The 15280-nt window shown below is 55.7% G+C and overlaps 1 protein-coding gene across 2 annotated transcripts; it reads right to left on the bottom strand.

Moving 5' to 3' along the window:
• Positions 1–12231: 12231 nt before the first annotated feature.
• Hras (HRas proto-oncogene, GTPase) lies at positions 12232–14473 on the bottom strand. 2 transcript variants are annotated; one of them, XM_015503403.2, is made up of 5 exons: positions 14291–14473; positions 13865–14043; positions 13557–13716; positions 13384–13463; positions 12232–12736 (listed from the first exon to the last, which is right to left on the bottom strand). In XM_015503403.2, the coding sequence occupies exons 1-5, from the start codon at positions 14399–14401 to the stop codon at positions 12673–12675; spliced, it is 594 nt and encodes a 197-aa protein (XP_015358889.1). In that variant the 5' UTR covers positions 14402–14473; the 3' UTR covers positions 12232–12672. The 2 variants fall into 2 exon arrangements, with proteins under 2 accessions (XP_015358889.1, XP_015358890.1); XM_015503404.2 differs by lacking the exon at positions 13384–13463 and having other exon boundaries at positions 14291–14471.
• Positions 14474–15280: the final 807 nt, after the last annotated feature.

Raw genomic sequence — 15280 nt, 5'->3', positions numbered from 1 at the left:
AAACTGCCCGAAGGTCCTGGTTCCCCCGGCTCGGTGGCGTGGTGGCGCTGCCTGTAGTCACGTCGGCTGGGGGAGGGCCACCTCCGCCACGCAGCGAGATCCCGCCCGTCCCAGAAAAAAGTCAGGGCTGGGGCCGGGCGCGGTGGCCACGCCTGTAATCCCAGCAGCTTGGGAGGCTGAGACCGGAGGATCGCACGTTCCAAGCCAGCCTCAGCCATGGTGGGCACTAAGCAACTGAGTGAGGCCCTGTTTCTAAATAAAATGCAAAAATAGGGCTGGGGTTGTGGCTCAGTGGTCGAGTGCTCCTGAGTTCAATCGCTGGTACCAAAAAAAAAAAAAAGTTAGGACTTGGGATGAAGCTCTGCGGTAGAGCACCCCGGGATTCAATCCTCAGTCCCTAAAGTTAGTGAATACAGCCCTAGGTTATGTCAGAGTCTCGGGTTTGTTGGAATTCTCATAATGTGAAGAAGCCATTTCAAATATCGCCCAGAAGCTGTCTAGCTTCTTTCCCTGACACAATAAAGTTGAGATTGTTGCACCTTCATGGTTGACTCATCTCCCGACTCAGTGTGATTGTGGGCCAGGTTGGGTGGCAGGCCGCGTCGCAATACTTACCCTCTCACTCAGCCCAGGAGACACTAGCTGGTCTAGTGCTTCACTACCTCTGTCCGAGGGCGGTTCCGACAGCTGGTGCCTCGGAGACGACAGGCTGGTCTCCCGCGTACCCTTGTCGCGGGGGGGCGACACCCCCAGCCCCTCAAGATACATGTTTCTTGAAATAGAGAGCTTTGGGATGGTTTTGCTATGGCATCCCTTCGTGTTATTGGAAGGGGACAAACAGATGAGGACGGTGGACACACGAAGTTAAGAGAATAATTCTATAAAATTAGTCCATATACTGAACCCCACATGCTTTCTTTGCCAAAAAGCAATCGTCCTGCAGCCAGCCTGTCCTGAGTAGACAGGATATGTCACATTCCTCAGCAAGCTAAGGCAGGGACAAAGGTCGGGCAGTCTACGTAGATGATGAATGAGGGGGGACAGAGAGGATGAGACTGGTTATCACACTGCTAACCTCTCAATTGCTCCTGGCTATTAACTCCATCCTCCCAGTTCCCAGGCACAGAGTCAGAGAAGAAAGAGAAGGCAATGACTAAAAGGGGTTCTGGGGTCTATAAAAAAGCAAGACCCACCCCCTCCTGTGGACTCCCAGCTCTGGGGCCCTTCTTTTCACAGAAGTCTGTCTCCATCACTTTCTTAAATAAACCATACTTGCTAGCTTGCCTTGCGTTCCTCAGGTGTTTATCTTCAACACCAAGAACAAGGACCTGTTCCTTAGCTCCAGGACCAGTATTATACAGTGTCTGCCTAGGGGAGCTCTTGGTAACAGGGAATAGAGTTAGGGCTAAGGGCAGAAACCCCCATAAGTGTTCATGAGACACTGAAGGAGGTGAGGCTCCAGGCAGAGTGGGCCAGAGGCTGCTGAGTGTGGGGGTCCTTTTCCTGTCCTACTTTTGTCATTGCTTCTTTAAAAATACCTGTGAGTCGAAGGGAAGGTGCATACAGCAGGGTGCACAAAGCTGGGGATTTTGCAGGTGGGAGTGGAGCTACAGTTCCCAGTGGCCTGCTGGGCTGGGCTAGGAGACAGGAAATGCCCCAGGGAAAAAGGAATTTTGACAGACTGAAAATCTCCACTGACATTGCAACAGCTTGTGGAGCTGGAAAAACTGTGCTGTCAAGGTTCTCTTTGCTTTTTAATTTATGGCATCAACTAAGCCAGAGGAAAGTGAGGAGAGGTTCTGGAGGTTCTGTTGTGAGGTCTAGTAATGAGCAGTGGAATGCAAGCCAGTAACGTGGCAGAGTCACAGGATTCTTTAAATTAGTTTTAAGGCAAATGAGAAATCAAATAACTTGTAGAAAAATAACACATGTACTAACCCTGAGAATAAGCAAGTGGAAATAAAGGGAGTCAATTAAGAAATATGCCATGGAAAAAAAGATAAGTAAAGCTAATTCCTGGCAGGGTCTACCGAGGTCATTGTACAGTTAGGACTTATGGCCTCAGGTTGGTTGGTTGGTTGGTTGGGTTTGGTACCAGGGATTGAACCAAGGGGCGTTTACCACTGAGCCACTTCCAGCCCTTTTTATTTTTTGAGATAGTGTCTCACTAAGTTCCTTGGGACCTCACTAAATTGCTGAGGCTGGCCTCAACTTGTGATCCTTCTGCCTCAGTCTTCCGAGTCTCTGGTATTACAGGTGTATGCCACCACAACCAGCAGCCATAGAAATTTCTTTTGTAGTGCAGGTGCACGAAGTGTGCCCAGACATTGACCCCAGAGCCCAGATTAACACAAGATTGACTTGTAGATGAAACCCCCTGAATAGAATGGCTGCCATGACAGTTCCAGACAAGATAAGGTCAGAAACTCCCCACCTGAAGGAGCAGATAAGCATCTGCTTGGTAAAGACGACTCCAGTTCTCCTGGCCAAGGTGGAACAGCATCAGTCTGGAAGCCGCACTTGTCCTTGGTTGCCCTCTGATCGGTCCCTCCCCGCCCCCAGGGAGCTCTGCTTGAGCCTTGCTGGTCTGCACTTAGGCAGAGTCCTCCTGCTTGGCTTCTCCCATGGGAACCCAAGAACTGGGGCTGGGAGCTTCAGTTCCATGCTCCCGTGTTACACGGTGGCCTGAACCTCCTCGCACTCTGTCCCAGTGCAGCAGAACCCAGGCCAGTGACACCAAGCTCACGTTCAAGAAGGTTGGGCGTGGGCTGGGGTTGCGGCTCAGAGGTAGAGTGCATGACTAGCAGGCACAGGCCGCGGGTTCCGTCTTCAGCACCACATAAACATAAATAAAATAAACGTGTTATTTTTCTACAACTACTTCTAAAAAAATGTTAAAAAGGAAGGCTGGAAGTAGTTTCCTTTAACGTTTTCATTCTATTTACAAGTATTACAAATTCAAACTAGAACAATTGAAAATACGGGAAAGCAAGACAGTAATATCAAAACCAGCTGTGATTCTACACCCTATGGGGAACCTCACTGGCATCTTGCTGTTGCCAACATTCTTTCCAGACCAGGGCTGTCCAGTAGAAATGCAGTGTGGGCCGATATGTGATGTGATAGTGTCCAAAAAGAAAAACGTTTGTATGATGAATTTTTTAAAAGAAACAAATGAAATTAATTTCAATGGTATATTTTAAGCCAGTATGTCCAAAATATTATTTGAACATACAATCAGCATTTCTTGGATTATTAACAAGAAACGTCTATTTTTATTCTAAGTCCTCATGGGTGTTCAGACCAGCTGTTTCCAGCGCTCAAAGTCACACGGCTGCCTTGTGGGAACCTGCAGCTGTGGGCTTTTCCTGGCATGTGTGTACACATTGGAAATCATTATTTTAACTTAGTGAATCTCTTCTCATGATTTGGGGGAAATATGCATTCGTGAGCAGAGATGAAAGTAGGCTCCAGGAGTGAAACTGAACAGGCCTTTGCTGCAGGGATGAGAGAGCCTGGACCAGGATGGCCTGGGGCAGGCCTCTCTGGCGCCCTCTGCTGGACACGGGCCGCACGCGAGGGGGACGCTTTCAGAACCGGAGGAGAGCGGTCCTGGGCACCGAGGGGCGGCGGTCCCTTCCTGCGCATCTCCAGGACAGATAATACATCCCTCTCACTGAAACTCTTTTATAGCATTTTGCCACAGAAGAACGATACACTCTAGAAGAAATGTCAGAAAACACTAGTACAAGAAAGTAAGACGCCACCCTAACCCTATTACATGTAGTTCCCGTTCCTGAGATTTTGGTATATGGGCAGATGCACGTGAGTTTCATTACTGAACATTCAAACATACAAGAATTTAAAAAAATAAATAAATAACCAGCGCCATGACTAATCCCCTACCTTAAAAGCATGTCCAAAGCCCTCTCCCCCACCGGGTAGTCCTCCCTCAGAGGTGGGCACTGACCTGCATTAATGGCCCTCACTCTTACACATCCTGTAAGACTCTATTGTGTATATGAGCATTCCCAAATAAGACAGACCAGTCCCCCAGTGGCCATTCTACCACTGACCCTCACCCCCAGCCCTTTTCAGTTTTTGAGACAGGGTCTCACAATTTGCTGAGGCTGGCCTGGAACGAACGATCTTCCGGCTTCAGCCTCTGGGATCACAGGCCTGGTCACCACACAGGCCGCACAGTTTATAAGTGGTGAACTGTGTGTGTCCTCCTGCTGGTTGTTTCTTCTGGTCAACAAAGTTCGGGGCAAGATTTGTCCAAATGGATAAAATGTTATCTATTCATTTTAACAGAGTACTCGATCGTGTGAATAGCCAACACTGATTTATGCTCCCCGTGTGTCTGATTTTTTTTTTCTACTTACTGCCAATAGCACTGCTGCAGATACACTGTTTCTCTGCACCTGGTCAGAAGGGAAAGGCCTTGCTGGGTCATGGCATGAGCACTTTCATCCAATCACTTCCAAATGGTGTGAGGATTTGCCCTCCCAACAGCAGGTCATGAGAGTCGCCATTGCTACAGCTCTCTGCCTTAGTCCTAGGAACATAGTAATGTCTCATTGTGGTACAAGTTGGCATTTTGCCCAGTGCTAGTGAGTAAGTAGTCTATTTTCACACGTGGGTTAACCATATTTTTTTGAGGTGCCTGTTCATATTCTTTGATCATTTTCATTGGCTTCTTTAGGAAATCCCTCCTTACTGGTTTTTTAAATGTGATTTGTAGTCTGGATTTTAACTCACGTAGACTTGAGGTTTTTTGTTTTGTTGTTATTGAACTATTGAGATTGAACAGGGGTGCTCTACCACTAAGCCTCACCTCTAGCCCTTTTTATTTTATTTTTTGGTACCAGGGATTAAATATAGGGGCCCTTAACCACTGAGCTATATCCCAAGCCCATTTGGTGTTTTATTAGAGACAAAGTCTCACTTAGTTGCTTAGAGCCTTGCTAAATTACTGAGGCTGGGTTTGAACTCACAATCCTTCTGCCTCAGCCTCCTGAGCCACTAGGATTACAGGCATGCACCACGGCACCTGGACCTTTTTATTTTTTATTTTAAGACAGAATCTCAGGCTGGGGTTGTGGCTTAGTGGTAGAGCACTTGCCTAGCACATGTGAGGCAAGGGTTCAATCCTCAGCACCACATAAAACAAAGGTATTGTGTGCATCTACAACTAAAAAAAAAAAAAATTAAATTGAACAGCAAAAAGACAGGACCTTTCTCTCTCTCTCAGTTGCCCAGGCTGGCCTCTAACTTGCAAGCCTTGGCCTCCCAAGTCACTAGAAGTACAAGTGGGTGCCACCTCACCTGCTGATTGGCATTTGTCAACCCTTCACCTGGCACAGTGGAATACACACTCTTTTAGTGCATGAAACATTCACCAGGATAGACCACATCTCAGGTCATAAGTCTAACCTTGACAGATGGGAAGGAAATATTAAGTACATCATATGACATAATAATATTAAGCCAGAAATCACTAACAGAAAAATAACATAAATTTCCCTAAACGTAGCCAGGTGCAGTGGCCCACGCCTATAATCCCAGCCACTCAGAAGACTGAGGCAGGCAGCAGGAGAATCACAAGTTTGGGAGAAACTTAAGGAGATGCCCCTGTCTCAAAAAAAAAGAAAGAAAAAGAAAAAGGTCTGGGGATGCAGCTCAATAATAGAGGGCTTCTGGGTTCAATCCCTAGTGACCCGCTCCCCCCAAAAACTCCCTAAGCATTTGGAAGTTAACAAGCTCATCTTTAGTTGGCCCGTGAGTCAGAGGGGGAGAGTGACAGGGAATCAGAGACACCGTGCACCTGCAGGGCCCAGTGGCATGTCTCTAACGGGGCTGCTCAAGAGGCTGAGGAAGGAGGAATACAAGTTAGAGGCCAACCTTAGCAATTTAGGGAAACCCCATCTCAAAATAAAATCTTATTTTTTTATTTTTATTTTTTTAAAGAGAGAGAGAATTTTTTAATATTTATTTTTTTAGTTTTCAGTGGACACAACATCTTTATTTTTATTTTTATGTGGTGCTGAGGATTGAACCCAGCGCCCCATGCATGCCAGGCGAGCGCTTGAGCCACATCCCCAGCCCCTCAAAATAAAAATTTAAAGTAAAATTTTAAAATCCCAAGTACGAAAAAAAAAAAAAAAAAGTAAAAACAAAACCTAGAGCAAAGCCAGGAGCTGTGAGACAGTGAAATCCAGGTGAGGTCCCTGGTGAGCACAGGTCACAGTCTGGGTGAGCACTGCCACTTCCTGTGGCCTAGCACTGATCACTCCCGCAGGTCACAGCCCAGCCCTCAGTTCCTGCCACCCCTCACTGGGAAAGGAGCTAAGGCAGGGCTGGGGCCACCTGGGCTCGGGTGGGGATGCCTCCTGGCTGCTGAAGGGAGGACAGAGACTGTGTCCACTGTACTTGGGGAGACGAGGCTCAGTTCTGGGTGGACCCAACCTCTCCTGAGGATCCAAGGGCTGTGATCTTCCAAGGCCTCATGTTCCAGTTAAGGCTGGCCTCTAACTTGCATTCCTCAGAGTCACCCTGGGCCTGTTTCAGGAAATATCGTTCTCTCCATAGATATCTCCCCGAGTCTACCAGGAACCTGTCACAGGTGTGGTCAGATAGGGTCCCTCTGGCTGGACACCTAGAATGTGAAGGCTGAGAATCAGGGGAAATGCCACACACAGCCCTGCACCCTCCTCAGGTTAGGACCCCAGTGTGTCTGTGCCTTTAACGGGGTGGGGGGCATGCTTCAGTGGGATGGGCCTGAGGTGGGGCCTGAGGGACTCTCCTGCCTGAGCTCAGTCCATCTAGGGTGGAAGGCCATCGGGTAGTTTCTTGGAACACCAAACAGGGGCCTACCACGTGATGGGAAGGACGAGTCATTAGTTCAAGTCCATGAACGTCCATCCCAGAGACTGAAACCTCATGTGTGCAAACCAAAGAACCTCAACCCATCCACCTGCACACCTGAAAAGGCTGCGTTATACCCCCCAAATGTGGAAGAAGCCCAAGGGTCCTGAGGAGCTGGGCACTTACTTTCACCACCTAGCCCTGACTGGGTTTCACCGTCAGGGTCTGCCAAAGGCCGTCTGAGCTCAGACAGCACCTCCCTGCTCCAAGGTGGCGGCCAGGGCGACCCCGCAGTACTGCCTGGCACCCGGAGGCCACACTGCGTGATCACAGCTGCTGGTGTACGGCTGGGTGCCACTGCTTCTTTAATGGTCAGCATTCATGACCAACCAGGACAACCCAGCTAGGACTCCAGCTCACTGCCGCTACAGAAGACTAGCAAGGAGCCAGCTGCAATCTAGGGCCGGGATAAAAAAGGGCAGAGGTCTCAGCCCCTGGTCTCACCAGGACGTGACAGCTCCCTGTGGGGGCGGCTCCAGAGCCCCACAGCTTGGTCTGCTGCAGGACGCTGGCCATCCAGGAGTGCTCAGGCTGCTGAGGTGCCTGACAGCTGTCCTCAGGCAAGTCTGGGTCCCAGAGGGGCATGTCTGTACTCTGAAGCTTACAGGGAAAGAAGTGTCCATGTGTCAAGACCCGGGAGAACAGCAGGAGACTGGGGGGGCAGCTCCCAGGCCGGCTGCTCCCCCGGCATGTTCAGGGCATCCCTTCTAGCAAGGTCTCAGGCAGCCCGTAGGCCATCCAGGACCCTGGCCAGTCCATCCGTAGGTCCATCCAGGACCCCAGTCCCAGATCCTGTGGAAGAAACCCGAGTGTCCTGGGACCACAGCCTGCAACCACAGCCTCCTCACCTCTGGGACCCTGCCAGTCCCGGAAGCCTGGACGTGAGCTGTCTTTCCAGGAGCTCCTTAAGCACCCAGAGGCCCACTGGCCACAGGGCCCTGGAAGTGCCAGAGAAGGGAGCCGAGGCTGCACTCCCAGTCCCCAGGGTTTCTGGCCCTTCTCCAGAGGGCCTCAGCCCCCTTAGGCAACTTCCTGGAAGGTGACTGGCTGCTGCAAGTGGGAGTCATTGCCTGGGCCTAAGCCAGGTGGCCACTGCCTACAGATGGTCCTTGATGAAGAAGATGCCTTTGGGCACTGGTCCAGCCGTGGACCAGTGAGTAGCATGCCTTGCATGGTGAGTGGACAGCTGCCCACAGGGCCTCGCACAAGAGGCCAGGTGTCAGTCACAGTGGCTGACATAGTGGCTGGTGAAGCCACAGTCCCTTCCCTCCAGACTCACTCTGCACCTCAGGACTGTCCCTTGCAGGGGGCTCCACAGGATCCCAGGGCTGGCCGAAGACCCCCACGCCTCAGACACCTATGTCCACATCAGGAGGGGCCCTTGGGCTCATCCTCAGGGGCAGTCCTCACCTCCTGCTGGTTCTTCTGCCCGGCTGCCCTTCCCACCTGCTGTCAGCCCAGATGACAGCATGGCCTCAGGAATCACCCTTTACCTGACCCTGAGCCCAGGAAGCCACTGTGTACCCCATCACCATACTGACCCCCCACTAGCCACACAGGTCCCAAATGAGCTCCTCAAAGTCCTCCCATGGCCCTTGCCTAGAAGACAGCCCTGCCCTTCTGGAACCTGGCCCAGGACACAGCTGGGCAGTGAGTCCAGCCAGGGCCTGGCTGGGTACCCCTCATCTCCCCAAAAGCTAAGGGTGCCCAGTGGGTGCCAGGTGGGGCAGGGGAAGCCCTGGGCCCTGGGCACAGCTGCCTGGCCACCCTCCAGCAGCACGCTCCAGCCCTGGGAGCAGGCTGCGTGTTGGGGTCTGGGGGCTTCCGCCCCTGCTGAGGCGTCATCAGCACAGGGAAGGAGAGGGCTCCTAAGGCTGAAGCAGCACCTGAGTGGACAGGCCCCTCACCTCCTCATGGCCCTGGGCCCCGTGGGGCGGGGGAGAGGGAGGCCAGGCCTCCCTGGGGCCCATGAGGAGCCAGTCCCAGCCAGGGCCTCTCCTGGGGCATCAGTCCGTGGGGACACAGGAGTTGGGTTTCCCTCTCCCACACCTGGAAGGGACTGAGGCCTGGGGACCAGGGCCCTGACCCTCTGGGGAGGCGTCTACAGAGGGACCCAAATGGGGAGTTCTCAGGCCAACCCAGGGGGGCTGCCAGGACAAGGAGGGATGCCCACTGTCAAGGGGTCCTTCCGTGCTTCAGCAACTGGTCAGGATGGGCAGGGACCCAGGCTGGGGACCCTACCCCGGGAGCGGCGGGGGTCTGTGCTGGGCAGACGGGCCAGGCCTGGGAGAGCCAGGGAAGCCCAGCCCCGTGAGCTGCTGCTTCAGGGAGTCATGTCACCACTGAGAGGGGTCCACCCATGAGGGGTTGCTGTAGGAGACCCTAAAGGCTGAGCTCTGGGGCTGCACTCAGGCCACTGGCCCCAGCCTGGACAGGCAGTGCTCCAATGCCTGCTATCCCTGTGACCCTCAGGCCACCCTGAGATTCTAGAACACTGGCTTGCTGAAGAGCCAGGGTGAGGCCGCAGCCAGGCATGTGGCCCTGGAGGTGCAGATGAGTCAGCCTGCAGGACGACAGGACCCCAGGGGGCATTCAGGACAGACCCTAGCCAGCCTGAGGGCAGCAGTCACACCAACCCCATGGCCTACCACTGCAGCCCTGATGAGCCAGTCATGGAAGGAGGGCCAGGCCAGATGAGGTGGGCTGGGAAGGCCACTGGGGATTGTCCCAAATACTGACCCCACTTCACACGCCACATAGGAAAAAGGCCCATATGAGAGTGCTTCCTGGGCCAGGGCTCCTGTCCCTGGCCTGTACACAACTGGACCCCAGGGATGAACGTGGCAGGACCCACCAGCCACCCAATAGGAGGGGCCTGGGTCATGAACAGGTTATGGGCACTGACCCCTCCCAGAGACCCTCCAGCCCAATGTCCATCCCTACACCTTAAAGGCCTCCTGAAGTCACCCCTGGACAGCCTGCAAAGCTTCTGCAGGACACAGCAGTGTGGGACTGGACCCGGTGCTCAGCAGCACAGCTAGGGGGCTCCTGCCCCAGGTTCCCTGCCAGATGTGGAGTGCCAGGTCCATGCCCTGGCCCTGGCCCCCTCCTCCTCTGCTCCAGGAAGTCTGCAGAAATCAGGCGGACTGGGCCTTGTGGCAGGGCCTGACCTTGGGGGCAGGAGAGGCATCATCTCACCCTCAGAGGCCTGATAGGCACAGGAGCCACGGACCCCCAGGGAGGAGCACTGGCCCCCTGCTCCAAAGCACCCTCTCAGGGGGTCAGCCAGCCCAGCACATGGACACCATCCCAAGCTCAGACAAGATGTGGGCAGGGGGCAGAGACAGCATCCCCAGGCCCAGAGGCAGAGCCAGAGCTCAGACAGACAGACTCTTGGCATGGAGTAGATGGCCCCGTAGGGCAGAGGGGCTCAGAGCCCACGGTGCTCACCTTCATGGGGCGAGACCCCATGTTAGGAGGCAGATGGTCAGGGCAATCCTGAAGAGTTCTGAATCAGGGCAGAAGGCCAGCCAATAGTTCTGTGGTGAAGGTGGGAAGCAGGGAGCCCTGCAGCAACCCGAATCCCGCGGCAAGCCCAGAGCAGCGTGAGCCACCCAACAGTCCCAGGTCCTGAGTGCTCCCACCTCCGTACTCAGATATCCTGTGTCTGACCAGCACAGGTACCCCAGGACCACAGGACTCCCGGACCCAGGTCCCTAGGGCCTGGCCCTGCAAGGGTCAGAGGAGCTCAGTGGAGAAGCAGATCTGGGTCTGGAGTCAAGTGTCCCTGACTCCAGGGCAACCAGGCCCCTGCTGTCATCCTTAGCATCAAGATCCTCCCCAGCTACCAGCTCAATGCCAGGAAACAATGGGGGCAAGCCCACTGGTCTTCTCTCAGGCTCCCCCAGGGCAGCTGTCCCTGAGCCGAGGACCAGCAGCACAAGGGGCTTTCCACAGAGGCCAAGGCCAGGGGCCTCTCTGGTGGCCTAGGCTCAGTGTCAGGTATCCCCAGGCAGGACAGGCTACTACTGAGTGTCATCTTTGAGAGCAGCCTCTACCCCCAGCTTCCCTCACAAAGACAGCTACTCCGGATGCTCCCCACAGACCTTAGCTTCAGGCTCACGGTTCCCACACCCTTAGTTCCAACCTCTGCCCTGTCCACCCCCACAACCACCGCATAGGCCCTACAACCCCACCGGGGCCCTGTAAGCAGGCCCTGCCCAGCATACCGAGGACCCAAAGAAGGGGCAAAAGACGTCCCCCACACGGTGTCCTCATCCAACCTGGGACCACAGTGAAGGAACCAGGCAGCACCTGGCAAGCTGCCCTGAAGCCCCAGACACCACCTCGGGCCTAGGGCCTCACTCCACCTGGACAAGGAGGCCAGACGGAGGGAGGGGAAGGCGAGTGTAGGGTCTCACTGCCTACCACCAGTTGCAGGCTTGCATCCCACTCCCCTGGGTAGAAACCCTCACACACCCAGACCCCAAGACCCCCAAGGGCCCAACCAGCCTCAACCCAGGCGCTGGGAGGGACACCAGGGCCACTCTGGGCCCCCAGCAGCAGCCAGAAGGGGGACACAGAGGACAGAACTCCCATGACTATGACCATGGCTAGGACACAGTCCAAGGAAGGGCAAGTCCTCCTGGAGCAGTGTGTGGCTACCTCGATCTTCAGGTGTCCCTCCAGGCCACACTGGTGACCATAAGTGGCTCGAGAAGAACTGTCCACTTCAGAGTGAGGGCAAGAGCCCAAGATGGGGCAGCTCCCAAAGGAGGCAGAGGCCTGAGGCTGTGCAGACAGCACTAGGACATGGTTTTCAGAATCTGAGAACCACTGTCCCAAGTCACAGGACTGCAGGATGCTGTGCAGGTAGGGGCCATGGTGCCAGGTCCCTTAATCCACAGCTGTCCTCAGTAGCTATGTTTCAAGGACCCAAAAACTTGGGAAAACTGACTTAGAGTAAGTTCCCAAGTAAGTCTAGACTCAGAGTTCCCTACCAAGGCCTCCATTCTGGGCATGGAGATGCCCCACTGACCTCAAGGACCCCCTGTTAGTTAAAGGACCACAGAGTGCCTTTAGTGAAGATCCCCAGGTCCCATGGTGCCCAGAGTTCTCTGCAGGAGGCAGACATAGTGGGCAGGCAGAGGAGAGAAAGCAAGTCCCAGGCTGCTGGTAGCCTCCACCAGCTTCCCTCACAGACTATCACAGACTACAGCAAGGCTGAACTGGACAGAACCAAGTGCCCACATCCTTACACGAGGTCAAGCACAGCAGCCTCCTGCCCTCAGCCAGACGCCAGAGTCAAGACCACCAAATAATTTACTGTGATCAACCTGTGCCCAGCGGGGCCTGGAGAGACTAGGAGGGGACTTGGACACTGGGGTACCGGTGGCATTCAGGACAGTCCACGACAGTCTGCAAAATGTCCATGGAAGGGTCTTCGGTCACCTCTGTCCACCATCCCTGGGCTGGCTGGGTGCCAGCAGCACTTCCTTCCTTCCTTCCTCCTTCCTCCTTCCGTCTGCACCTCCTCCCCGCATCCGGCACCTCCTCATCCTGAGCTTGGGCCGGGCGGGGCACAAAGGACGCCCTAGGCAGGGGGACTGGCAGGATCGGGGAGCCCGGGGCCATCATAGTGGATGCGGGCAGCACCCCAGGAGCTCGCCTGGCCCTGCCTCACCTGGCCTCAGGACAGCACACACTTGCAGCTCATACAGCCAGGGCCACTCTCATCGGGTGGGTTCAGCTTCCGCAGTTTGTGCTGCCGAATCTCCCGCACCAGCGTGTAGAAGGCATCCTCCACACCCTGGGAATAGAGGGACTAGATCAGGGGCCAGGGGGCCTGGCCAGGAGGAGACCTGAGACCCCGGGGAAAAGAGGGACTGGGTGGGGGCTATCTGGGGGCCTGGCCAGGAGGAGACCTGAGACCCTGGAAACAGAGGGACTGGGGGAGGGTCTGCCTGGGGACTTGGCTGGAAGGAGAACCAGAGACGCCTGCTTAGGTAAGGGACTTCCTGCCTTGACCTCAAACAGCATCCCAGTCCAAGATTCACTGTCCGCTTCCTCAGTCCTCCAAGCCATACAGAGTTAGGCCCTGTTCACCTAGAAGCCACAAGGCTTCACTTTTAAATAGTCCCCAAAGCTCAGAGTGGCCCAGGACCCTCCTACATCCCCAATCTGGCTCGAGGCTTGAACACCCTAACCCAATTCTTATCTGAGCTATGGCCAATGTCCCCAGTAGCCTCACTCAGGACTCAGGACTAACAGATGACCATTGGGTGCTCTTGGGACAGAAGGAAATGGGCCCCAGGGTCACCGCTCTGGCCTGGCTCAGGGCAGCTCTCTCCATGGACCTCCACCTCCCCTGAAGCTGTGTCAGCCCAGAACTGCAGGGCATGAGCCCAGACCCTACCCCTCTCCTCCCTCACTGCCCTGCCGTCTGGGGAGACTTACAGCGTGGGGGCCGCTGGGTCACATGGGTCCCGGGGGTCCCAGAGGGTCCCGGAGCTGGAGCCAAAGCCAGAGCGGCTGCCCTGTGTTGAGGGAGAGGGGCAATAAGCACTGTTCCCTGGCTGGGGCCGAGCGGGGCAAGTCCCTGGCTAGCTACAAGGTGGGGAGCTGCTCACCTGCCGGGTCTTGGCTGATGTCTCAATGTAGGGAATGCCATAGCTTCGGGCAAGATCCTGGGCCTGCCGAGACTCCACGGTACGCGCGGCCAGGTCACATTTGTTCCCCACCAGCACCATGGGCACATCATCCGAGTCCTTCACCCGCTTAATCTGCTCCCTGAGAGGGGTTAGGTGTGAGCCAGTGGGTGGGATACAAACGTGGCTGCATCCAGGACATACAGAGGGCAGGAGACCCTGTCTGGATACAGAGAGCCTCCCTGCCCCACCCATGCCATGGGCTCCTGGGGTGGCCACAGGTGGCTTACCTATACTGATGGATGTCCTCAAAGGACTTGGTGTTGTTGATGGCAAACACACAGAGGAAGCCCTCCCCAGTGCGCATGTACTGGTCCCGCATGGCACTGTATTCTTCCTGGCCCGCTGTGTCCAAGATGTCCAGCAGGCATGTCTCCCCATCGATGACCACTTGCTTCCGGTAGGAGTCCTGCGGGAGGATGAGGCTCAGGGACCTGCACTCCTGCTGGCCTGGAGTTTGCAGGGTCAGCCCCTCCTTTGCACCTCTCGTGCCCCTGGTACCAAGGCTGCAGCAGCTGGGAGACAGGCCCATGCCACCTGCAGGGCTGGGGCCTAGAGCCGGCCCAGTCCTGGCTGTGTCCAAACTTAGCTGCTCAGGGCCTGTCCTGGGTTTGCCCATGGCTGCTGCCAGGCCCAGCTGAGTGATCCGGGCTCACCTCTATGGTGGGGTCGTACTCGTCCACAAAGTGGTTCTGGATCAGCTGGATGGTCAGCGCACTTTTCCCCACGCCTCCAGCGCCCACCACCACAAGCTTATACTCCGTCATTGCTCCTCAGGGGCTGCCACTCCAGGCACTGCAGGAGCTCCTGCCCCACCTGCCAAGGAGGACCATGCTCAGCCAGGCCCAGGCTACATGAAGCTGTTGGGAGGGGCATCTGAAGGGATAGGACCCCCAGTACCCAGCAGGCAGGGGCAGCCAGGTCAATGGCCCAACCCCTCGAGTGTGACACCTCCAGCAGGGATGAAAGAGCTCCTGCCTCTCCCCCAACACCCTAAATGGCCGAGTGAGGAAGCCGGGAGCAGGTCCCCAAGGCAGGGCTGACAGCTGAGAGCTTCTCCCAACCACGCACCCAAATTAGAAGTTGCTGGGTAGGCAGAAAGCTAAACTGGAGGCGCCTGAGGGCTGAGGCCACCCCCTAGAACAGGTCCTGCCACGGCTGGCCGCAGCGTGCCCAGGCAGGTCAGTGCCAGCCGACAACGGGCTCCTCCGGCCCGCGGCATGTTGGTGCATCCGACAAGTATTTACTGAGCGCCTACTGCATGCCAGATGCTGCCCAGCGGCAGGGGAAGGGCCCACCAGGACTGGGCGCAATCCTACAACAAGAACCGGGGTCCTTCCGCCAGGAGGGTCCCAAGAAAAAGGGCAGGGGTTCTGAGAAGCCAGCGATTGGGGGAATAGACCCAAGGGAAGCACCAGGACAGTGGGACAGCGGGTCTGGGGCCAAGGCCCGGGGGATGTCCCTTCGGCCCCGGGGCCCGCTCGAGATGGCTACAGGCGCGGCGTTCCCGTGGGCCGGGCGGCGCCTGGCGCAGCGCGCGGCCCCAGGGCGGCCTGGACCGAGCAAGGGCCGCGGACCCTAGGCGCCCGCCGTCCGCACCCACCACCCGCGCCCACCTGAGCCCACGCCGCACTCACCGCTCACTG

The sequence above is a fragment of the Marmota marmota genome, unplaced genomic scaffold (genome assembly GCF_001458135.2).
Source record: "Marmota marmota marmota unplaced genomic scaffold, marMar, whole genome shotgun sequence".
Lineage (NCBI taxonomy): Eukaryota > Metazoa > Chordata > Mammalia > Rodentia > Sciuridae > Marmota > Marmota marmota.
This window is presented reverse-complemented; position numbering and strand designations above follow the sequence as displayed.